The sequence below is a fragment of the Seriola dumerili genome, unplaced genomic scaffold (genome assembly GCF_002260705.1).
Source record: "Seriola dumerili isolate Sdu_G_001 unplaced genomic scaffold, Sdu_1.0 BDQW01000003.1, whole genome shotgun sequence".
In the NCBI taxonomy this organism is placed as follows: domain Eukaryota; kingdom Metazoa; phylum Chordata; class Actinopteri; order Carangiformes; family Carangidae; genus Seriola; species Seriola dumerili.
The window spans coordinates 4524809-4550923 of record NW_019174258.1 but is presented as its reverse complement, the minus strand read 5'-3'; the positions used below and the strand labels follow the sequence as shown (position 1 = coordinate 4550923).

Here is a 26115-nt window from a genome sequence, read left to right as displayed (position 1 = left end):
CTGAATTGTATAAACATGCTTGAACTACAGTTTTGCCTTGGGAGACTCAGCGTTAATCCTCTCTAATGAAAAACAAAACTGTGCATTACCGTTTTCTTCACTGCGTTGCAGTAATGCAGTGATGCAACTCACCAATCACAACATAAACAATAACCAGGAATACATTTTTTTTTGTTTGCTAATGTTACAGCTTTTTTAATCTATTTTATTGTATCTCATGTCAGCTTTCTTACTTGATTTGTCTTTTTGTTTTTAGCTTATCAGTCACAAGCCCTTTGATCTGCACAAATCTGTAGAAAAGTGCTATACAAATAAAGTTTGAATGATTGATTGACAAGAGAATGACAGGGCAGGGCTACGATACAGTCCTCCCTCAACCCTCATTGGACGCTGGACAAGCATTTTTTCCTTCTCACTAGAGCTGCTTTCATACTTCAGTGATAAATGAAGCCTATACCTTGAAGTCACTCTCTGCCTCTAGTTATGTTTTCCTAGAAACCCTCATTAGCTGACCTCTCAGTGACCACCAGACCTCCTGGGGGTCACAAGAAACTTTAAAACAATATCATAAAACACAGCTGACATGTGAAACCATCAGACAGGTGGGCAGTATAACAGGATTAATAACAATAGATATCAATAAATGACACAGATTAGCTTCAAGCACACTAGGGATACACGATTAGTTGGAACACTGATTGTAACACCATGTATTCCACTTAATTAATGAGCAATATACTGTGGTACATTTCAAATGCTGCTTTACTTTGCATATGTGCCATCTGAAATAGTAAGGAATTCTACTCTGTCTAAAATATACTTTCTCTTTTTACTTTCTTCATCTCCGTTCCTCCTGTTATCTCTCCTCTCGCCCCTCCTTGCTCTCTGTGAGCCTGAGAACCTTTATTGTTTGTTTGTTGACCTCTGGCGATGTCAGTCCTGCTGAGGTGTGTGTGTGTGTGTGTGTGTGTGTGTGTGTGTGTGTGTGTGTGCGTGTGTGTGTGTGTTTCTATGTGCTCTGTGTTTATCACTCATTACTTACATACAGCCTTCAAGGCCTGTAATTAACTTCAGCTTTGATGCCCCCACCTGCTCATTTCCTGCACACACACAGAAACACATGTGCATTCAAACATGAAGCACATCTCTCTGTTGTTCGTGCAACAAGACACAGTCACACAAATGAATGCACACACACACACACACATACCACACACACATACTCACTCTTCAACACTGAGTCATGCTGTGAGCCTAATTATGTTTTAGTGAAAACACACTTCACATCTCTGAGACCAATCTCTGTGCGTGCGTGCGTGTGTGTCACTCGTACATCGTACAACTGTTTTTGCGACACCAATACAACTTACACACCTCTCACTGATGTCAAATCAATAAAAGATGTGGAACATACATTCTGACACCCCGGTTCATGAGTACTGGCCACAAGTCAAGCAGATGTAGTCGTGACATTTATTCAATATCTCAAAAACATGGTCATACTCCCAACAACATGGTCTCCATGGCCTCCGTCTTCTTCCACACATACTTCTCTATTTGCCCCAAGCTCATAGAAAAATAATGGAATTCAGTGGAGGCACAAACTCTCTAATTTATTATTGATTTTTGTTGTTATAACTCCATCTTCCTATGTATGAGGGTGGATATGTTTTTGAGATATTGGATAAATGTCAAGTTACAATGGTAGCCAGGAGTTCTAAAACTGCGTGCGTGTGTGCGTGCGTGCGTGCGTGCGTGTGTATCACATATCTTTTAACCTGTATGTGGACATTAAAATCATAAACAAAGGGCTCTTTTCCTCAATGAAATCATGTTGACAATGCTAGACAATGATGTTTAGCAAGTATAATGTTCACCTTCTTTTTGCTAATTAGCAATAAGCACAAAGTACAACTGAGGCTGATGGGAATGTCAGACTGGGTCAATTCAACAACCAAACAACAGCTTGTCAGTTGAACAATGGACGTCTCCATGTTAGTCCTCTCATCATGGCGCTTCAAGGTGATGTGGGAGCTACTTTTACAAACCACAACAAAGGCCATTATGACTGCAAGGCATTAGTCTTGAAATGGGAAATTCAGTGTAAGCAGGCAATAGTCAATTTTGGGTGTAAGTGAAATATTTTTGCCTTCCCTGAGTATTCACGACTGACATTGACAGCCACAGTGGTGATGGTAGAATGGCTTCATACATTTATACCATGTACATGTGTTTGCATGTGTCAGGTAACACATGCAAATCCAACTACATGTCTGCTGACTAATATATGTTCATCTTTCCTCACACTTTAGTTTTTAAAGACTGACAGTGATGTGAAGGGAGCAGCTGGAGGAATAAATTCACATTACAGAAAATAAACAATACTGCACTGCTGTTACTTCCTGTAGTAGCAGTTCTCCACATTTACATCCCTGCAGCGCATTTGTTAGTTATTCTTTAGCTAAACAAATTGACAAGCTCACAGTCCAGTAATTGAGAGAGGAGATACACACAACAGTTGGCACAGCAACAGTCTTCTACTGCTGTCTACGAAACAGTTGGGGGTGAAGCATCTCTGTCAGCGGTGTAGGACAGTTGAGGGTTAAGAATTATTCATTTCTTTGTCAATGAATAAGCAGATGCTCTTAAGAGCTACATAATCTCATCACTGACTGTGGATGCTGTTTAATATCTACAGCCTGTGGTTTGATTGCAGTTACATGCTGTTTGCCCAGTGAAGTAATAGGAAACCAATGACGGAACCTGTGCCAGTATGGCTAGAATGGACCTGACTGACCTTACAGTTGTGGATGCTGTGCTTTGTGCCAAACGAGACAAGTCTGCTCAAGTGTGCTTGTTTTTTTATTTTGTTTTTCCAGCACACAATCCACTCCAACATACTGTATCTGCATCTACATGATCCATCCCCAGACAACATGCACAGTTATTCACAAAACCATATGCGCAATTGAATCATACTGTAAAAAGTCAGTCCAGAACCCTTGCGATAAATAGAGCAACTATCAGTTATTTACATTATTTCTATTCAAATGATTTAGATACTGTACTGCACATCTCCCAACTACTGGTTTATCTTTGTTGGTCAGTATTACACAAGGCACACCAGACAACACAAATACACACATTGCAAGAAGTAAAGCGACAATCCTTTCCACTGGAGTAACAGGAGATATTAGAGAGTGCCATTGCTGCTCAACTGATCATACTCTGATATAATTTACTTTCATGTGGAAATCAAAACTGGACATGAGCTACGTCTTTATGACTGATCTCATTAATCATCTTCCATTTGCTACCAAGCCTCATATACATACTGTATATTGCCCATAGTAATTTACCCTTCATTCACCTTGCAGTCCCTGCACCAGAAATCAGTACACTGGTTTCTCTCACCAGTCTCATTAAATACACATACATCTGCTTTGCTTGATAAAGTGAGTTTGGCTACAGTAAAGAAAGCAGCCGTGCCATCAAACATCCAGCTGGACAAATATCACAAGCAAATGACATGAAACGGGACAAATCATCACATTGTCCATTTATACTACACTCAGAATTTCTATATAATTGAGTGATCAGCTGATAATGTGTTTTAAAAAGTCCTGCATAACCCCCATGTGCTTTGGCATAGCATCTTACATAATCTTAGCTACTTTGCACAACAAGCCTTCCACCCATATCTGTGCAGAGGAAACCATTCACAGTGAGGTCAGTGAGGGGAAACTCTTATTTATGAGATTTTATTGTCAGATGTTACTTCAACTGTTGTATTTTCTACCGCTGACAGTTTCAAATACAAACGTCTGCACACTGTAGTACTCTGAAACCATGAAAGAGCCATGGTGCCATCTAGTGACCAGTTTGGTTGCATTTACTACCGTGCATTTTGAGTCGCAAACAATTACACACACACACACACACACACACAAATGCTATTAACTGTCTACAAAGTCCATGATACACACACAACTTGAGAGCAACAGAGATATCAAGCGACTGTGAGAGAGTGTGGTGTGAATATTATTACTTTTTCAGGGTGCTGACATGGACCAGAAACACGTCCTTATTCACCACACTGCCTGCAGTCCTCCTAACCTCACAGCAGCCTGCACAGAATGATATTAAACTACTACGGTACAGGGTGTGTGTCTTGGAGGACTGCTGTCCGTCTCACCGTGTGAAGCAGCGGTGGCAGACATCTCGAGCCAGTCTGTTGGACACACAGCAGGCCAGCGGCTCGGCGGAGTACACCAGCTCTCCTCTCTTGATCCTGGCTGTCGACCGCAAACCGTTACCTTTTCCCGGGCTAACAAAACGCTCCAGTCTCGGTGCCATAGTCAGTTTTCCCTCCACGTGAATCGAGCGGTGTTTACATCCGTAATGAACGCACGGGCTGCGTGATGATGTCACAAACACGTACAGAATCTCCGTCGACGTTATATTTTGTGTCTCTGTTACAGATAATTTTTGTGTATGAGTAAATTACAGTGGAAACCGCTTATAGTGATCACGTCTGGCAAATTGATCAATATAAGTGTTTCTAAAGAAAGGATTCTGTCCCAAGCTTTTAGATCCATGTAAGCTGTTGATGGGCAAAAGCTCCCAAAAAAACCCAGGATCCTACATTTCCCATAATGCTCCATCAATAACATTTTTCATTATACCCTCAACACCCCCCTCAGTGGTCACTTCTTTCAAACCCCTCACCTTCATTTTTAAGTGTAGGATCTTAAATTTTAAAGTCTAAAGCCCAAGTTGTCAAAAAATAACCCTGATGACATCACAATGACACCACCAGGGTTATTTGTTCAAAACTTTGGAAAGCTCCCTCCAGAGTAACACAAGCCATTACACAACTGATCTTTAGTACACTAAACTTCATATATAAAATTGATGGAGTGCCCCTATAAATGTCCCATTATGAAAATATAAGGAGTGAGTATAAGTAAGAAATATTGTTTAAGTTGCAAATTCAACCACTACAAACTGTGTCTTAGTTAAAGGCAAAATCTACAATGAGTGTATCATCAATCTGTGACATTAAGTGCATCCCAAGAATTTATCTTAGAGTCACTTTCCCTTAACTTGCCTTATCTTCTAGTTGTTTCCTACATTTCCCATTATCGATTTTGGGTTGTGTGAGTAGGCAGGGAGAAAAAAAGCAAAGACAGTTTGGAAAAAGAGCTTGTTGCTATTTTTCTCTAAAGGGGCTGACATTAAAACCACATTACAGTGATTAGTGTTTCAGGTTTGATTTGTATTCAAAATCATCAAAACCCTATCCTTGACTGAGGTCTGCCGTTTTATATCTTTCTAAGGCCTCAAGTAGCTCTAGAAGACTATTTTCTCTCCCTCTACCCCAGCAATTTTTAGATCAGTAGCTCTCATTGACCTCATGACCTCATTTTACCAAGGGATAATATTTTGGATGGATGGCTTAAGTCCATCACTTGGAGGCAGCTGTGCTCACCCCCCTTGTTGTCTGTCTCTTTCTCCCACACATACAATTGAAGGAATCAAACAGCATCAGTGTGTGAGTGGCCAAGCAAAATCTCATAGCTGATGTAAATTTAAGGAATTCACACAATCTGATTTATGCAAGTACAGTAACGTGTGCATACACTAGACCAACAGTGCCACCTGGTGGATCGCTTGCTATGATGGAAAAATCATTGAAAAGAACCGATCAATCTCTTGGCACAGGGCCTCACACATCACACATATTACAATTAAATTGTTTTAAAGACATTTCAGGACCTCCAAAGGATTCATTCACAACCTTCTTGGGAATGTACTCGGATAAAACTGAGGAAGTGGTGATTCAACTTTTGTGATTTCCTCTGTCATATCTAATGTGAATCATTTCTATGTTTGATTTTATTTATGTTTACTTTACCTGTAGGGAATTGTGCTGTACAAGGTCCTACACTATCATTCAGTTTCTGTGCACTGATATGATTGGCTGTGAAGCAGAAAAGTGCAAAATAAGTGTAGTCCATGAGACAAATCATTTAGTTTCAACCATCTTTCACTTAATTCTTTGACATATTTTTGCTGATATGAAGCTAAACCGGCTTATGTTTTTGTACTAGTGTTGAGGTTAAATATTCTTTTGTTGTGGCTAGATTTTTATTCTAATTTCAAGAAAACTTCAGATGTCATATTGCTCACATTACTGGCAGATTTTTTTGGGTTTTTTTTTTTTTTTTTTTTTTGAATCAGAAAATTTAAGTCGTTCACAGAGTAGTCTGTGTTTTAATGGGGTAGTTTTTGCAGTGCATGACTGATGTTCCAGTGACTCCAGGTTTTATCAGAAGACAGTCTACGCTCAAAGTGTCCATGAGTGATGGACTGTAACAGCATGAGACCTCATGAGCAAAACACATGGAGAGAATTTTCCCCAATGGGAAGGACCAGGGCAGACGGCTAAATGAGGTCAAATAAGGAGGCCAACAAGCTGGCAGTTCATGCATTTCAAGGGGGATTTCATCACTGTTGCAGCTCTGTGCTGCAAATGCCTTGTGTTGCATCCAATAGATGTGTTCTACTGGTGAATTCATTATGCATGCTCAAACTGAACCACATTTTGGGTGGTGAGGACTTTGACAACTGTCCCTCTGAATCCTGTATCCCCTTCTCTTTTCATCTTAATTTCATCACTGCCTTTCATCAATGCCCTTATCCCGATTAAGTCTGGGAGTCCTTCCTGTCTCCTGCTAAGTTAACCCTTGATTTTGTCTGTGTCACTGCAAGGTCTGTGAACGCTAATACCCTTTCCTTCCTGCCTTTTTTTCCCTTTTGATCCCAACTATAATTGCATCCTGTCTGATCACAATACCTGTACACAGGGGTCACAACTGTATTTACATACAGTCAGGGCTAGGGTTTTTTAGTTTTGATTTTGGAACAGTACACAAATTGTCATTGTACGCTACTTCTATATATATATCGAACCCTTCTACATCCCTCCCAGTAGTTTTAAACATTGTCCTAAACTAAAATGTTTATATTATGATCAATTTACTGATAAAATATTGTGCACTGATCTGTGATTACTGCTTATTAGTATTGATATGCCCTGTGTACAAATGGTCACATGCACAGCATTTTCTTCATGAACAAAATAGACATTTGTAGATTGTAACCAATAGTGCAAAATAGTTTTAGCAGGATTTTAGAAGATGCTGCTTGAACTGATCTAATGTACTGTACTTGCTTTAACCTTTACTGCATTCTATTACGCTCATCCTCGCATCCTTCTGATCTTGGCCAGTCTGTATCCAGCATGTCAGAAACTGAAGTAAGTATTTGTCCGAGTGTCTAACCAGAGAGCAGACCTTGCTGCTCTGAGTCACAGTATCCTCCACTGCACACTGAAGAGCTTCCACTGAGGTACTAGAGTTACTTTTCTGATGTCAGACTCATAATCAAGACACATGATTAAGCTGTCCTTTAGACAACCCGTACGAATGAAGAATATTTTATGTTAGTAAAAAACTAATTTGGATGACACACTGACGATATGATAGAATCACGTGATCTGTGAAGGTAAACAAAGTATTTTGTTTTGTTTGTTTGTTTGTTTTGCTTAATTATGTTATGTAACTAAATGTATTGCCACATGACTGAGACAGTCATATCCATAGTGTGACTTACACACAGCCCGTACCAGTACATCTGACGCTCTGCAAAGCAAAAGTGGGAAAGTTTTCACAACAGCTTCAAAATTTCTAAATACAAAGTTCAACTCATTATCTTCTATTTGTATGAACAAGGATACATCAGTATTGTTGCAGGGGAGACAGAATGGAGGCTCACAAACAACTTTTTTCAATGGCTTTAACAGGAGACATAACAGGGGAAAAACCTCATCTCCTTATAACAATCTATAAGAACAAAGTGAAAAGAATTCAGCAAACAATTAATAAAACACCTTTCATCAGGCTGATAACAGTGGTACACAGTACTGATTCACACACAAAAATCATTTTCATTCATTCATTTCTAATGTTCTGCTAAAAACCAATTAGGAAAAACAAATGAAAACATATCCTGTGCCTTCAGATGAAAGAAACACAAACCATCTGCGTGTGAAGATGACATTACTGACAGCAGCAACACAAACTCACCAGTTTCAAATCATCATTAGGGACCGATGAGTGAAAATAAATGGAAATAAACAACATATATTGATGAGCCAGACAATGGTATTCAGGAGAGTTAGGTTATAAAATAAGAAATCAAATTCTCTGTCAAAGCCTCCTTAAGAACAATGGTGATATAAGAAATGAGCAACATATCTGTGTGTGATGACAACAATCCAGCTCAGAAAACAACTTTTCTTTCTTTTTTTCTTTACTACTTTGACTTGACATCCTTAGTATTATAAATAATTAAAACCATCTAAAGAGTAAATTTGAGGTTTTCTGAAAGATAGTCATCTGAACCAGCCAGACGACATGTGCAAATAAAAACAAGACTCAATCTACTATTCCTTATGTCCTGGGAAAACCTCATATCTCAAATGAATTTTCAGGTTCTGAGTGACACAGCATAAGAGAAAGATAATACTGTTTTATCCTAATCTATTAAAATGCATATGTAAGACACTTGAATCTTTCCTTTCTTTCCTTCTTTCCTTGCTGACAATTAAGACCTTTTTAAGATATGTGGTTTTTCTAGGGCATTTTTTATCGCATCCACTACAACAACAAATGAAAGGAAAAATAAAGAACAGGAAACCAAATATTACAATATGTTGCAATAACATAAAAACTATGGATGTCTAACTGGGCAAAAAGTGAGGTTAAGCAGTAAAATGCCCCCACTAAGACTAAAATTTGTTTTCAAACAATTAGAAGTAAGAGTTAAAAGACATTTAAAAGGCTACTGTCATGGATAAAGTGTAAGCCTTTTTTCAGACCAAACCTTTTCCTGTTTGATAAGGAAATAACTTCTCCACCCAAAGAAAGGTTGTTTTTTTCTCTATCTAACCAGGGCTCAAATTTCAGCAAATGTAAACACATTAGACGTACTGTATGCTTAACAATAATGGCAAAGGTTTTCGAGATGAGTCTTTAAAAAGACCAAGCGGTGGCAAAACCTTTCTAAGTACCAAAAATCTATTTTGAAAAAAAAACTAAAAAACAAATTTGACATTGAAAGTATTGACAGTCACAAACTAAGGATGGTGCCCAGAATCCCCCAAAATAGCAAACACACAGAGCTGGACTGACAGCACTTTAAATGATCAATCAATATCAAGGCTGTATTGATGAAGTGCACTGAATAAGTATAGTTTCCAACATTTGTATATTTCTCATTCATCAGTTATTGTTTTTTTCTTACTGAAATATTCCATACTTACAATTGGGTATTTTCTGTTAACTGATCAGTGCATAACTAATGTTCACTGACATGAACCTTTCACACTTTACCTGAAAACAGTGGATATTTGTTCAAATCAAATCAAATCATGTAAAAGATATGTTTAGTTGAGGACCAACAGAACCATGTGTGTTGAAATATTGCAATATAAAATTGTACCAGTCTCATGTGCAACATGTTAAACATTCTTCTGACAATATATACAGAGGTGCACTGTGTTCCTGTACATGTTGCATATGCTACAAAAAGCTAAAATTAGCTCATTGAAACCCATAAACAGATACTTTTACTCTTCAATGGCAGCCACATGAGCTTGCTGCAAGTCCATTGTCGGTAGTTACACAGAAAAGGGCAGCTACAGGACATTCATGTCAAATGTGTGCAGGGGGAAAGTACATATGGAGTAAAGCTGTACAGCTGCTTAAGAGTTCTTCAGCAACTACTTATCACATAACTTAACATCACAATTGTTACATGCAATGAAATTGTGTAACTTTCCCCCATGGGACATATTTGATGTGCCTGTTGTCCATTAGCAGCTCAGTTTTGATAAATACCAAAATAACTCTTCCAATCTCTTATCTGACAATATACTGTATAAATGCCCCACAGATGACACAAAGCAAAGTTTAACAATGAACCCCAAACATTCATTCAAAGGTTTAAGACATGATTAAGACATAATGATTTCAATCCAAATAGAGGACCACAGAATGGTAAGCTCATTTTAAAATGTCATTTGTGATTTAAAAAAGTCAACAATAAAAGCAACACCAGTGGTTGCAGCAGTTTGTAAAATACCCATTGGGCCACTTCCCATTTGTGCAGTGCGTGGAGAGAGCATCCCTGTGCCCCCAGTTAACAAACTATACATTATATAGTTCTTTTTTTTTTCTGTGGATTGCAGCTGTTATTATCTTGATCTTATTCTTAACTGAGATGACTTGCGTCTTTGGAGTCCAGTGTGAGTCAGTGAAGGTTTGTTTTCAGTCATAGCTGATTTACTTAACAGTGACTTTTGAAACTTGCTGACAGTGAACGTGCATATGGAGACAGCTCTTAGCTCGTTCAATAACAGCATTTCATCACATCAAAGTTTTAAACCTAGTTTGAGATTTAATGACGTATTTAATCTGGACAGATGTGAGAAGGTTATAGGTGACTTCTGCCTCTTCTGCTCTGCTTTATCTTTCAAACTAGGGTTGTAAAGGGACATCTGATCTATGACTTTTTGTCTCAGTGAACCCTGGAATCTTATCTGGATAATCATTTAACCAATTAGGCAGCATAATGGCCACAAACTCCACATGGCGGCAGGGACTGTAGCAGTTGCCTGGCACTATTACCTCGGAAAACATTGTCCCAGGAAGTATCAGGAACTGCTGGAAACTACAGCAATAAACGGTAAGGCCAAGGGCTCCACAATGCTGACAAACTGTTTACTGCTATGACCCGGGGGCAAACCAGTGTTGGAGATGAGCTATCCCGCGCTGTATCTGGCCAATGTAGAAGTCTGCATTTCTGGAGAAGTCCTGACAGACGGAGGAGTGGGCATCTCCAAGAGCACAGTAAAGGGCGGTGCCACCCACACTGATCACTACAGTAACCAGACAAAGCAGGAAGAGAAGCAGGCAGGAGTCCCCACCGCCAACATCTACGGAGAAAGAGAGAGAGGGAGAGACAGAGGGAGTTGGAGAGAGGGTACACGGGGTCAGAATAATTTTGTGTACTGGGGAAGTGAGAATTTATCAACTATTTTGACCAGTGTGAAAATGGATTTGTACATTTGGTGTAGGTTAATCTTGCCATAGTGAGGTGGTTTACTGGTTCTGTGTATAAGGGGGGGTTTGTATCTCTGAATTGTAGACAATAAACACAAACACACCCTGCTCATAGTCATCACCAGGAACTTTGAAGTGGACTCGTCTTTTGGCAGTGGGTTTGTCAGGCCGGGGCTCTGAACTGGGAGGCATGCTCACATCGTCCACACACACACTCCGCTTCTTCAATATGGACACCAGGCCAGAAGCAGGAGACATCTGCAAAGAAAAATAAAAAAAAGAGTTGAAGACTTGTTGAGAAGTACAGACACACATATTAACATAAACACAATTTCTATTTACAACAAGTACAATTTAATCTATTCATCTTCTATTCATTCTAACCCTTCACTGACAAGGGTGCACCTCCAGATGTCCACCAGGTGTCAGTACACCACATAACCAGCAGTACTGAACTTTAAACCTTACTTTCAATGCCACCTCCCATAGATTTACTATCAGACAGTACCAGGCACCACTTTCCCATGATAGCAGTTATGCACATTTGACCATGATCATCCGACGCTCATAGCAAAAGTTTAAAATACAAATTACAATAACAAACGAACTTTGGTCAAGTGGTGGCAGACATTTCGCAATACTTCTGTTTATTGTTACATCATGTAATAATAATGTCATCATCCACCTGCTCCCTCCTGATTCCAAGTATTACAGCTACCACGGCTTACAGAATATTTCCCTGACTGCTCTACATCCTGTATTTGATAAAAGCAGGCCACTTCTCTGGTTGCCACTGTACCAGCTCTTTTCTGTCTCTGCCATCTCTCTGCAGCTATCTCTCTTTCATTTATGTCTCTTCCCGTTCTTCTCTTTCACACTCTTTGATTTAACTTTGAAATTATGAAAAGTAAAGACACCATCAATAATAAATCTGAAAAAAATAATAAAATAGACTCTTTTTTTATCCCCACTGGAGACAGATATGAAACCAAATTCAGGCATCCATCCATACTTACAGTGATTATATCAGAATAACAACACAATAATCCTGCTAAATGCTGACATTGCAAGTGCATGACACACTGCACAACACTTTCTATTCTCCTACTTTTCTTTCATAGTCTACTTCTCTCAGTATACAAGAGTTAAATGTCATATTGCCTTCCATATCCGCAAAACAAATCCATCGTTTGAGATTCACAGTAATGGCTAGGTAATATCATTAGGTCTGCTTCAACAGGGCACTGTGTTGTCCATTATAAAGGGCCTAGATGGGCAGTTACAGACAAACAGAAACTTGAAATGGTCGTCAACTCGCAGTTTGAAGTTGTGTTTGTGGTTCTACCAGTGTGTTTTTCTTGAGTTCAAGAGTGATTACATTCATGCTTAGGTTGAAAGGAAAACAAAATGTGACAAATCGTGCCAGTTTAAATACATATCTGTACATATAATCTTAACTCTACATACCTACATCAGCATTCATGCAAATCAATCAACAAATGGCTTAAAATACCCAACAAATTAAATCCATGGAACATAACTTTCCCTTAATTATCAACAGAAAAGCGCACCTCCTCTACAGTGATGAGTTTAGCCAAGTCGTCAAGTGAGGCAGCTTCTCTAATGATGTCAGCTTGCTCTACTTCGTACTCCTCCTCCTCTTCCTCCTCACACTGCTCCTGTTGCTTTATATGAGCCTCCTGAGGAAGGTAGGCCTCCTGGTTCAGGCAGGTTTTAGCACTCTCCTGCAGCGATAGTGGAATGCAGTTATAACTTATACTAATATTTATATACAGCTGTGAAGACAGTAATCCGATTTGTTTCTCTACTCTGGTGGGTTGTAATCTGGAACAGAGGAAGTGATTTTACATTTCCAGCAATGGTTTATTAATATAAATACAGGAAGTGAGTAGTTAGCATGAGCTGCAATAGCAACCATCACTTCAGAAACCTAGAGAAACGAAAAACCTCAACAGAGGGAAACAAATATGAAACTGATCCTGCTACTGCTGACAGTTTAACTTTAAGTGATCTCAGGAAAGTGTAAAATCACTCCCAAAACAAACAAACTAGGACCTCACAGATAACATAAATGAAAAGACATTACTTTAAACTATTTATTTTTTTATATTTACTATTACTAGTTTTGGTATTTATCATTTTAAATTTCAAAGCTAAATTATTAGTATCTTAAGTAGCCAACACATTTGGATATATTGGATATATACCTGTGTCTCCTCATGTAGTTCCCGGTGCAGCTGTTGTGCCCCCACCTCTGCCCCACTGACCAGGGTCTCCACTGGCAGAGCTTTCCTACAAAAAGCAGAGTCTCTTTCCTTCTGCTTCTCCTCTTCTTCTTCCTCTCCCTCATCTTCCATTTCTAAAGCCTCTGCTTCCTCCTCCACGTCCCTCTCCTCTTCTTCCCTTTTTGCCTCCTTTCCCTCTGCTGGACCTAAATCTCCTCCCTGCTGCTCTGCAGGCTTGGACTGATCCATTTCTCCAGCTGTAGAGGGGTGCAGACCATTTCCTATGGCTGAAATGGTACGTCCCACCCCTCCCTCTGCCTCTCTTCCCTCTCTGTTGCTGCGGTGCTTGTCAGTCAGCTGAGATCCATGGAAACCATCCCTCACGTCTAATTCCCTGTCTGGGTCATCCCCGTGCTTTTCTAAGGTCTCAGGGGAATTGAGCCTATCAGCCAAATTAATGGAGGGTATGACTGGATCACTGCTCTGAGAGCGGGAGGAGTCTTTGGCTCTCTGCTCTATCCCTCCGTCAACCTGATGGGCTGGATGAAAAAAAAAAATAGAGAGTAGAGGACAAGAGTGGGTTTTGGTGGGGTGGAGTGTGATAGAAATAGAATAGAGGTAGATATTAAGAAGGACATACAGAAAAAAAACAGAGAAAAGTTTTAAGCAGAAAATAAAGACAGTTGATGAATTAAAACAGCTGTACGTAAGACAAGGGTGAAAGTGTTTAGTCCATGTGGGCCAGTCTTTTCTACTTTATGTCACTAGAATCATAATAAATGCTCTACAGTGATTTTCTTACTACAAGCAGGGAGAACTCCTCTAAAATATAAACACACATGGTTCATTGTGATCTTCAAAAGACTGACATAAACCTTTTCCATGTAACCACTGAGACATGAGTCTGAAGCATGTAGGATTTTCCTAAAATATGAACTACTGGGAAAAAAAAAAGCACCAGTCTCTCCTTGGTTCATTAATTAGTAGAATACCAAACCGGGTGCCTTTAGTGACAAACACATACACACAGTATGAAATAAAACTGCCCTAATGTCTGATCAATATAACGACCACTGAAGACATACAAAATGTCCAAAGGTTAAAATTCTCATGGCTTAAGTAACAGCTCTTGTCAGCATACCAGTGGTTTTGCATTCTATTATCTAATTACAACAAACTGCACATGAATTACATCATAACCAACCACTTTACAAAGCATTGCACAGGGCAAAGGTGAAAGCTTTTTGCTGACCTGAGGTCTGATTACTAACTTTCTCCAACTTCACTTTCAACTGAATCAAGAGATGCAAAAGTTCTTTCTCCTTTCAGCTGAAAGCTCTGAAAAAGCTAGTAGGTGGACCTTAACTTAGAACATTCCTAGTTTGGTTTGGTTGGCTGCAATGTAAAATGTAAGTGGTTTGTAATTAATGTAGTAAACATGCAAAATCACCAACAGTACTCACACTCTCTGACATAAATACACCCACTCTGTCACAAACTCACTCACTCACCTAAAGTACATGAAGGCAGTTCACCACCTTCTTCGAATGTAGGCCTCAAAAAGTCCAGAGATTCACACTGTACATACACACAAATACACAAAGAAATAAATATCTGTAGAAATACACAACAAAATTTATATACACTGTATGGTTTAGTAATGTGTAAGTTATACATTACTGGAGAACATGAAAAGGGGTCATTTACACATTAGATGCACACTATAAATAATTAAAATAGATATTTTACATGTTAATATGGCATCAGTGATTCACTTGAAAAGCAAACCACACAGTCATTCTGCCACACACACACGTGCACACACGCACGCACGCACGCACACACACACACACACACACACACACACACGTTACGTGATGAATGATGAACATCTTACCACAGCATCTCTAGCCCTTGGTCTATGAACAGAAGAGAGAAAGAGAGACAGAGTGAGAGGTCTGTTCTTGGTTTTAGTAAATGAAGACGTGAAAGATGGGTGACCGTTCTCTACTCTCCCAATCTAATATTAGCCCAAACACATTTCCCTGGCTATTACAAATCGTGTGTGTGTGTGTGTGTGTGTGTGTTACGTGAGGTGAAACCCTAGTAGTGTGATGGCTCAAGTGTCTGAAAGTGTACCAGCAGCAGAGGGCCATATGTTTTAACTATCACTGCAGTGCTCACCACACACAAAGATATACATGCTAACAGTCATATAAACAGATACATACACACTGACGCCACCTGTCTGGGAGCATAAAGAATGTGCAGGTGTGTATGATGTAAAAGTATGTGTGTCTGGCAGGTATGATACATTGAGGACTTATTAAATATTGAAAAATGCCAATGTGGGCTTCATTCGACTAATTTGTTACACTTGCATGGGCACACCCAACAACAGATGCACATAACACACTCATCCCCAAACAATACACACAAATTCTCTATTATAGACGCACAGTAGAATATAGTAATATGTTAATAAATTAATCAATTAATTAATCATTCCGTTGTGAAATCAACATTTTCTGGAATATTGCAACAACTTGCGAACATGTCACCTTACAGTAAACAAGTATATTTCCCAAAGTGTTGGATTGCTATGTCAACCCACAAACTATTTTAAAGTCAACTTGATTTCAACAGAACAATAAATATCATATATTGCAAGTTCCTCTTGATGTTCTGAGAGCAATCTTGAGACCATAAAGGCAGAACAGACAGACAGACAGACAGGCAGGCAGGCAGGCAGACACACACACACACACACACACACACACACACACACACACACACACTGACCGACTGTGCGTCTGGCAGATATGTTTAAGAGTGTCCAGATGTTGGGTTGCCAGGTCGGAGGAAGTCATTTTAGATTGACTCTCTGAGAGAGATGGAGAGACACACAGAGACACAGACTGTTAAGAGCTTGGTTATGACTGTGAGGAAGCCTCTAAGAGCCTAAATGTTTCCCGAAGGAATTTGCATTATATGATCACTGAAACCATACTAAATATACATTGGAGTCCAATAGAGGAGACACACATACTGTGGAGCAGTTTTATACTTGATGACAATGACAAGGATGACATTCAGTAATATGTAAAGTAACCCCTAAGTGTCAATCAAATAGTTTCTATTTAGTTTATTAGTTTAAACCCTGCTGGTTAAGAGAGTATCCAGAGGAAGAAAGAATATAAATGTTAATCATATTAAATTTATATTATGAATATTACAGTAAGTGTTTTGTTACATAGACAAAAGTATACACTACATTTGTAAATGTGTGCATCTGATGTACGTGTGCTGTGTGTTACCCCACTGCTCCTGTAGTGTATTCAGGTTGTCCAAAACTCTCTGGTGATAGAGTCTCTCTAATTGGATGCACCATAATGCCCGATGGTCTAAACATCACAGGTTAAGGAACACAGAACTAAATAAACACACACACACACACACGATACAAAATGAGACACAAATGAAAGCCAAATTTGAAGAAATTCCCTCAAGGCATTACCAAGATATCACGTTCACAATAATGGGACGTACAGATGGACAACCCGAAGAAAAATTAAAAAATAATAAAAAAGGTGAGACTGGAAAAATAGGAGGACAAAGAGATTCAAAATAAGGAGGAGTCGACGAAATCTAGTCAGGGAGAAAGGATGTAGTGTCTCATGTTTATGGATATGAGCAGCCAAAACACAATCCTTCTTTGAAATGGCTCAATGCTTTCTCTCTCTCTCTCTCTCTCTCTCTCTCTAACTAACTCTCTATACATACATTACATAGCTAAGCTAGCTTTCCCTTCCCTTTGATTCTTTCATTTCTTCCCTCCCACTGTTTCTCTTCCCTCTGATTAAACCTCTGTCAAATATCAGATTCTTTCTCATACTTGCTCTGCTGCCTTTCCTCTTCCCATTCATGCATCCCTGTCCCCTGCTCCTACTACATTTTAAACTTTGAGAGTGTAAGTGTTTGAGTGAATTTCTATGAGAGTATCTCGTTTTGTGTGAGTCTGTAAATTATGCATGTACTATACAGTGACATTTATATTTAAAAGAAGAAGGTTTCGGGTCTACATATTGAACCATAAGAAAAAATACTGATACATGATAAAACCTGTTTTGATTTTTCCCTGTATAACTTTCTGTAATTCTACTAAAATCTACTGTCTCGTCCTCGCTTGCTTTTCTCCTTCTGTGCAGTGTTTCCTCTTTTCCCCTTTTCTTTTCCACTCTTTTCTCCTCTGTCTATTCTATGTCTTGCTCTCTTTCTGCATGAAATAACACAGATTAAAAAACATACTCTAGTAGTAAATAGCCAAAACAGGAAAATACTTGCATGGACAAGCAGCGTGGTGAATGCACAGGAAATAAGTGCATGACACTCTTTGCACAAATTAAAATAAAAGCTGCCCTTCCCCCCGACACAGACACACACACACGGTGATAAGGATACAGTCTTCCTGAAGGACAAAAGCCTCGGCAATCTGCAAAGAGACAGAGAGATTATAAACTTAAATAAAATGCATGCTTACATCATCTATAACCAAAAACCATCTTTTTATCACATCAGTTATGTCACAAAAGCTATCAGGGGACCTGTGGCTAAAGAGGGGTTTAAAACCAGACTGAGACTTTTCCTCACGTGGGTCCTGAGCAGGACACAGGATTAGTCAAATAAAGATACGATCTGACCAAATATGGGAAAACAGGCAGAAAATACACCAATATAGAGCATCAAAATACCATACTATACAAAGCTGTAATACAGTTACTGTACTGCTACAGCTGCAATAACTTCATAACCCAATCTCGGAAACAATACAACAGTTTAGCAAGTCCACTGCATTAAGGAGAGACTGAAAATGAGAGTGAAAAGAAAGACAGACAGAAAATGAGACACTGTGGTCGACACTCTACCTTTCTTCAGCAAGTGTCGCTGTCATGCTGCTCAGCTGATCACAGAACAAGAGAAGTGTGTGTGTGTGTGTGAGACAGAGGGAGGGAGGCAGAGAGAGAGAGAGCGAGAGAGAGAGAGAGAGAGAGAAGAGGAAGGGAGGGCACATAAGGCTCTTGTATTTCTAATAAAGTGAGGGGCGGTGCGACATCTGAATGACCTCTCTAGGTAACTACTGTACTGACATGGTCCAGATAAAGTTGGAAAGAAGAGTTAAAATCTGTTGGTTTTTTTATATAGTTATAAATCAGTTACATCACATATATCCACAAAAAGTAGTCCAAAAGTCCAATTTTAAGATTCAGGAACTTTTTTTCCTCAAGAACATGACAACCAAGACTATGAAAACGTGAAAATAAATATCCATTTACTTATGAAAATGTATTTTCCCTGTAATTTTGTTGAGAATGTTTCTGATTTTGGCACATTATGCGTGTGGCCCTTTAAACTCAATATAATGAATAAGATTGATTAAACTACGTGTAATGCATTAATTTTTTTCATTTTTCTGGACCTCAAAATATGCCCTCAATAAAGTCTGAACAATTTGTCCTTTCTTTGCTCCTCCTCGCTGGGTTTCTCTCCAGCCATTCATATTCATGCAATGGTGTTGGCTTTGAAAACTTTAGTCATTTGCCCCTCTTCTCCCACTTTACCAAAACTAGTTAGTTTATTTTAACAACTAAAATAGCTTGATGCACAATTATATAGAGATTTAAATAAAAAAATAGTAATACATAAATTCAATTCCATTTTTTAACCTGGCCGTTAGTGTTGTATTGTAATATATACTTACAGGTGAGCATATCATTAGTGTAACATATTCACCATTGTCAATGTAGTGATTGTGGACTTGCCCGTGAATGCCCTGTATGAACCTTTACAATCAGAGTTCAAATGGGGCAAGCAAATACAAGCTTCAAACTGTGCTTTTTGAACATCTGAATGACTTATCAATCGAATTAGTCATGTCTCTTCCAAACAAGAAACACAACAGCAGAATGCATGAACACAGTCATCACAATCTGAGTTGTTGAGAAGATGAAACTCAGATATAGGTTTGCAGCGTAAAAGACAGTCTTAAAAGGGTATTGGATTACTGATCTTTAATAAGACCTCCAAATTGAAAGTGTCATTGAAAGTGCTGCTTCTTAGAAACCTTTTCCCCATACACTACCATTACCATAATAGAGAAGTTACGACCTTACTGAGGAGTCATTGGCTACAATATTTCCAAAAAGGTTTGTTAAAAAATAGTTGAATGCACACTCATGTGTCACAGTATAAAATAAATATATAAATAAATCACTCGACACTTCCCCTCTCTCTCTTTTTCACTCACACACACACCTGTTTGCCTGGAAGTAAGCATAGCTCAGGTGCGCCATTTATAAATCAAACTGACAGAAATATTTGCACACCATTTAAACATACATGTCCAGTCATGCAGGCCTGTGTGTGAGAGAGAAACAAGCACAGAAGACAGAGTGTGGTTTTTTATGTACTGTGCATGTGTCTCGTTGTATGTGTGTTATGTGTGCATGTCAGTGTTTGTAGCACAGGCACTGAAGACACCCATGCCTTAGGGTACAAAGTGCCATTCGGATTACAGGGTTGAGTGGATGATGGTGATTTGATAACTAGTGTGAGATCAAGAGTTTAAAGAGACTGAAACGACAGAAAGACACCAAGAAACTACTTTTAGAAACCTTTAAAGGGAAGAGTGTGTTCAAATATGTGAGTGGTGGGGATACACAGCTCAAAGTATCTGTCATATGCCACATATAAGACAGGTGGGTTACCTGGTGAAGGTAATGTGGAAAGTGAGTGTCATCTCCTCTTTGTGCTAACTGCTCAAGAGACTCCAGCAGAGCAGACCTTGGAATAGGCCCAGTAACGCAGGTGGAGACTGATAAAGAAGTGGGCACTGGCATGGAAGTAATGTGTTCCCAGTTTGAGGTTATAGGTCCTGTGGTGGAAGTGGATTCTGTTCCAGTAGTCGTAGGCCCTGTGGTGGAGGCAAGGGGTCCTGTTGTTACACTCATGGGAGTGGAAGCAACAGAAGTGTTGAGCCTTGTGGTGCAAGCATTTACTGTAAATGTCTCTGCAGTTGAGGTGATAGGTCCTGTATATGAACTGGCAAACCCATGACTGAAGATGGGCTCTGTAGACGAGGTAAAATGTTCTGTAGCGGAGTCAGTATTTTTTGCTATCCTGTCTGTAGCTTCTGTGATACATGTAGGCCCAGTGGGGCTGGTGGACCTTACATCTGAGGTTACAGTTAGTGTAGCAGAATCTATAGGCCCTGTGGTGAAGGCAACTGATCCAGTGTTGGACATATGAGAGTCCACTTTGACATCACTCTGACTGAATTCCACAGGACTGATGGGATGTGCAGTTTCTGGACTGATCCCTGGAACGACAGGGGAGGTAGGCTCTGGACTGGTTCCAGGGCTGAAAGGATATGGAGTCTCCAACAGACTGCCTACAAAGGGAAAAAACAGAGGCAACCAAAAAAAGAGATGAGAAAGACAGAAAATGACAAGGGCACAGTGAACCTGCTGAAACAAGATGGCTTACAAACATACAGATGTGACTATGGGAATGGTGCTGAGCAATGTATAAGTCTGCAAAAGCAAAAGTGTGAAGACCTGAGCTCTATAAAATGACTTTGTTTGGTTTTGACAAACACTGACAATTACTGACAATTGTTACAAATAACAATATCTGGGTAGTGCCAAAGACTTTGTGTGTGTCTTTGTGTTTCTAGTCTATGATTTTTCTGATCTCCTCTACTACTTCGTTGCTGTGTGGTCCTCTCATCTCTCTCCTCAAATTCCTTTTCTCCCTTTCATGCTACACAAAGCCTCCATCCATCTTATTGGTCCCATTTCACTCTCTAGATGTTCTTTTTCAGTAATGTGATCAGAAACCCAAGACAGCCTGACCTCAATCTAAAATGCGGATCGATTAAAAAACACACACAATAGGCATTATAACTGTCACTAAGCCAGAATGACCACAGTGCTAGTCTTCACTGTCGTTTCTTGAACTATCACAGTGAATCAGTAAAAACTAATTTTCTGAATAATTATTTAGTCAGTATTTGTGAAAAAGTGTCTCCCATAGTTGAAAATCCCAAATCTTGCAATACCAGGCAAACAATTTCAATACTACATTTGTTGGAGGATTAGAATTTTTGTTGTTTAACTTCAAATAAGATGTAAATTATGTACAACTCATTGCACAGTAAAAAAAACAATATTAAAGTAAGAAGCAAAAAATTGAAACAACACTGTGTGATGGTGTACGCCCATATACTATAATATCATTATATGGACATACACCGTCACAGTGTTGTTTCAAATTCTCTTTCAATATATATGTATGTATGTTTCCTACCAGTTTCTGAATACGAAGAATCGGTCATGGGAGTGTCTGGAGACTGGCAGCGTATTAGACCGCTTAATTCCTCTGAGTCCTCCACCTCTTCTTCTTCTTTCATTACCTCATCAATGTCTTCTACTTCATCCTCCTCTCTGCCTCGTCCTGTGTATCCCTCCTTCCCCTGTTCCCCCTCCTCGTCCTTCCCGTTATTGTTGAAAGAGGTTTTTTGGATGAGCCTGCGCCCTGCCCCCTCTTCATCTTGTGAAGGAGAAAGACTTTGACTCTGTGCAAGTGAGTTCGTCTCATTGAGGTTTTGAGTTTGGGCAGTGAGAGCTTCAGGGTTGGGTAGGTTATCACAGAGGTCAACCCCACCCACAGGAACGTGTGACATTACTCTGCCCTCCCTCTCAAACTGACCTGGAGATCAAAGAAATAATGTAATAAAAAAAATTATTAGTTTAAATTACAATAGAGATAAAGTAAGAAATTAAACTGAATTCCTATACAGTATGAATGTCATTTCATTGGACCCCATATTTATAGGCGACACAGTCAACTGCAACTTGAGACAAAGCAACCACAGCATAGAAAAAAAAAAACAGCCATTCTCATTCTCCAGAGCTTTACTTTCACTGTAACTCACATCCAATCAGAGTTCATATTGTGGTTTTGATGTTGCTGTTCTTAAATATGTTGAGCTTATATTTTATGTTATACCTTAGAGAAATTTGAACACTCACCACCATGATCCATTGGGCTCCACTCTCACAATGTCTGACCTTTCAACCCTGAAGGTCAGTGCCGCCTGTTAGACAAGCCCTTCTTCAAGCCTGAGACAAAACACAGATACGAAACAAGTTTAACATCATTCCCAAGCTGTCAAACAAACCCTAGGGCTTAAAGAGATAAAAAAAAAAAACAACAAACACATTGTACTGCAGTAGAATATTTGGACACACACGCAAACAAGCGTATTCATGTACATGGTGATTAGACATTGTGAGGACTTAACACTTTCACTAACTCTTAAGACACAAACATGCATATTATAGAAAAACACCTGAAAACTCTGTACAAGTCCTAAACATCATCTATTTGCCAACAAGGTTAAAACTCAAAGGGCAAGTTATATGTCAAGAATGAGAATGAGAATTTGAGAGAACAGCTTTTGCATAACCAGTAAAACAACAACTGAGACTTTAGATATTAAGTACAGTGAGAAAGACTGAGATACAAAAAAAGGTAGACAACGACATTAAGACACTTACGAGAAGGATTTATGACATGGAGACTGCAGTGTCAGCGTGAACCCAGAGTAGAAAAGAAAAAGCAAAATACCTATGGGAGACAAGCATACCAATATATACATTAACAAATTATATATTGTCTACCCATATTTACATACATGAGGCAGACAAAATATTATAACCAACAATACAGTGTAATCCAAAACAACACTACAAACTATGGCCTCAAAAATTATTACATAATTAAATCAACACTTCTCTGACAGTGAAAAATAAATTCTCAAAGATAGGATTTATGCAGGTTTGTTGTTTGCAATAGATTGTGCAAGTGTACAAAGATAAATCAGTGTACACTGTAAACCAGTATTGTGCAATAATATGCTTTTTCATTTTAGTGCCACACTTCAGTTGGTTCAGCAACAAACTGAACACAAAGACTGACAATGCAAAAACACGTTTTTTGACAAAGTTTTGTCATGTTGTGAATATAAATAACTGCATCTCCTGCAAATGAGACCGCTGCCAGTGCCTTAACTTTTCTGTCTAACATTTGAATCATGTGCAAACTTCCAATCAGTTTCTGGACCTATGCAATTTAAACACACACAGTCTGCATTCAGGTCTGTGAGACAACAATTATTTAGGGCATGTAATTTGACATATTCCAGTCTGCAGTCAAAAGTACTTTTCAACATACACATCTTATAGTACCCTCATAGGTAAAGCACACAGAACTTCTCTTCAAACATCGTACAACCACTGGCTGTAATATGCTTGACCGTATCCTATGACAACAGCGATTTAACATACAAAACTGTACTTATAGATTTTGGCGATATTTTGAAGCCACAAGATGGTGAAATCTAAATCCTGCACAAACAAACACGCGCCTGGCTAATGAAAGCCTATCTCAGAGGAATAAGGCAGTCCTGGTTTCCTGCAGCACTGTGCTAATTGTTCTTCCTGTAACCCTGTGTTGCCCTGAGAGAGACTCTGACCAAACATTTAGAAAGAAAAAAAGAAAGCCAGGACAATTGCAACTTGCACAATTTTGGTTCTTTGTGTCCATTTTATTATTAAGGCCCTTAGTGACATTTGCACATAAAATATGGTAATAGACAAGTGTCCCAGAGAAATGCCTTGGGAGATGAATCCATGAACAAATCAGCCCTGAGGCCTGCTGTCTCCAAAGGGGAGTGAGGGAATACATAACTATCTTGCTATTAGGTTGCATAAGCTCTATATATTTAAACAGCACCTTCTGGATACATGCTATACCCCATTGGGGAGCAAAGTCTGCTTTCTTTGATATTAACATGCCTCTGAGATCAAACTAGAACCAAGTAGAGGCTATTTTGGGGTCCAATTACACCAAGCTGAATGTCCCTCTGGAAGTTAAAACAGTCCCAGACTATGACAAACACCCTTGACATTAAGGCTTATGCAAGAACAACCTCCACATTACACACACACACACACAGGTGTCACTGTACCTATCAGACATCTTTATTATGCTTTGTAGAGTTTTTTTTTTTAATCTACAGTTTAATTTTCCTCTCCCACAGAGCCATCTGTCCATACAACCATCTATCACCTCCTCTTTTTGTCTGTGCCCTCCTCCAGAGGGGACCATGAATAATGTAACACATGAGAGTGGACAAACGAAGAAGGGAATTCAGCCAAAAGGACAAACACAAAGGTGGAAGAAACAGACCCTGTCCTGTGAGAGGCCACTGTTAAGATTTGAGACAGACAGCACAGCCACAGACAGGAACATAGCTTAAAACAACATGAAACCTACTAACACATCCTGTGAGACAGGCAGAGTACCAGGTCATGTTTACATTGTGACCTTGTATAAATTACCTAAATATCACAAAAGAAAATCTGGCAAGCCAGCAAACGAGAGGTAAAGTATATGCAGTGATGGTACCTTAGTCATTCAGAGATGTGGGGGGGTTAGTGTTGGCTGGACATCAGTTCAGGCCTGAAAGTCTCCAGCTAAATTACAATGTGTGTACTAACTAGGAAAGTTTGACTCGCCGCTATGTCTATATATATTTAACGTCACCTGGGCAAGTTATCCACTCTAGGTCAAAACACCGCAAATGACAGTCAGTGACGGCAGACTGCGTCTGTCATTTTCCCTGTAATATAACTTACACAGATGCAACTAACACTAATTGCTTAGTGACGTTAGTTGTCTCATTAACCGAGCTAGATTTGGTTTTTAATAAAAAAGCTAATTAGCCTGACTCGCCTTAACTGTAATAATACTTGAAACATTAGCTTGGTCGCTACCGCTAAGGTTCAAGCACAGTGCTGGTTTAACATTACCCCTCTTGACAGTCTTTAGCCGTTTCCGTCAAATTGCAATAAAACGTCTGAGCAGAGCCAAGTTAATGACCGGCTAGTTAACGTTAAGCCAACGCTAGCTGGATATTAATACCTAACCGCAAGGCTACGGCGACAAAATACTGTTAACATTATAGTATGTTGCTGTTGCTAGCTAACGTGAGCTAGCCGAGTACAGGAGAAACATCTGGGCAGTACACCGCGGAGAAAACCTTAAAAATATACACCTTTGTTTGTTTGCTTTACGTAAATGCGATGGCTTTCATATTATTAGACTTCTGCGAGTCCTGCCAGACACAACAGTAAAACGATACTTACGGCTGAAAATGTTGTATGAACGGTAAAAGCTCGGGCATCAGACACCTTGCTGTGGATGTTGTTGTAATGACTGTAAGTGTCACCGACAGACAGCCAGGGGTCGTTGCTACCGCTGTCATCAGGCCTGCTGCTGCAAAACCTACGGACACCAGATGCACTGTCGCCACCTTCTGTCTCTTCATTGTTAGTACGTGGATTTTGTTCAACGAGCATTTTCGTACACGACCACCAGCTCAATTCCAGTGCCTTTTCTCTCACTGACCTATTTTCACCTCATGGTGCTGCCAAACCCGGCTGTTTACAGCGCTTTGGGGATAGCTATTGGATAAGTTTAGATTTTAGAGACTTGAGCTTACTGTGAATCCAAAACCCCATCTTATAAGAATCAGTCACTCACATCTACCTAGTGGT

The 26115-nt window shown here is 39.4% G+C and overlaps 2 protein-coding genes across 4 annotated transcripts in view; both read right to left on the bottom strand.

The window, feature by feature from the left end:
- The window catches only part of smyd3 (SET and MYND domain containing 3), a 65852-nt gene extending 61451 nt beyond the window's left edge, over positions 1–4401 (bottom strand). Inside the window, exon 1 of the mRNA XM_022744424.1 lies at positions 4196–4401. Coding sequence (XP_022600145.1) covers positions 4196–4356 — 161 coding nt within the window. The 5' untranslated portion in view covers positions 4357–4401. The remainder of the gene's footprint in view (positions 1–4195) is intronic.
- A 3451-nt stretch (positions 4402–7852) lies between these two features.
- Positions 7853–25760, bottom strand: cnst (consortin, connexin sorting protein). 3 transcript variants are annotated; one of them, XM_022745056.1, is made up of 14 exons: positions 25705–25756; positions 23053–23122; positions 22525–22614; positions 21800–22201; positions 20200–20882; positions 17897–17927; positions 16753–16839; positions 16238–16319; positions 15333–15354; positions 14947–15013; positions 13418–13974; positions 12761–12934; positions 11294–11447; positions 7853–11062 (listed from the first exon to the last, which is right to left on the bottom strand). In XM_022745056.1, exons 3-14 carry the CDS (start codon positions 22535–22537, stop codon positions 10854–10856), a joined length of 2481 nt encoding a protein of 826 aa, XP_022600777.1. In that variant the 5' UTR covers positions 22538–22614; positions 23053–23122; positions 25705–25756; the 3' UTR covers positions 7853–10853. The 3 variants fall into 3 exon arrangements, with proteins under 3 accessions (XP_022600777.1, XP_022600785.1, XP_022600791.1); XM_022745064.1 differs by lacking the exon at positions 23053–23122 and having other exon boundaries at positions 25705–25760; XM_022745070.1 differs by lacking the exon at positions 12761–12934.
- Between the last annotated feature and the right edge of the window lie 355 nt (positions 25761–26115).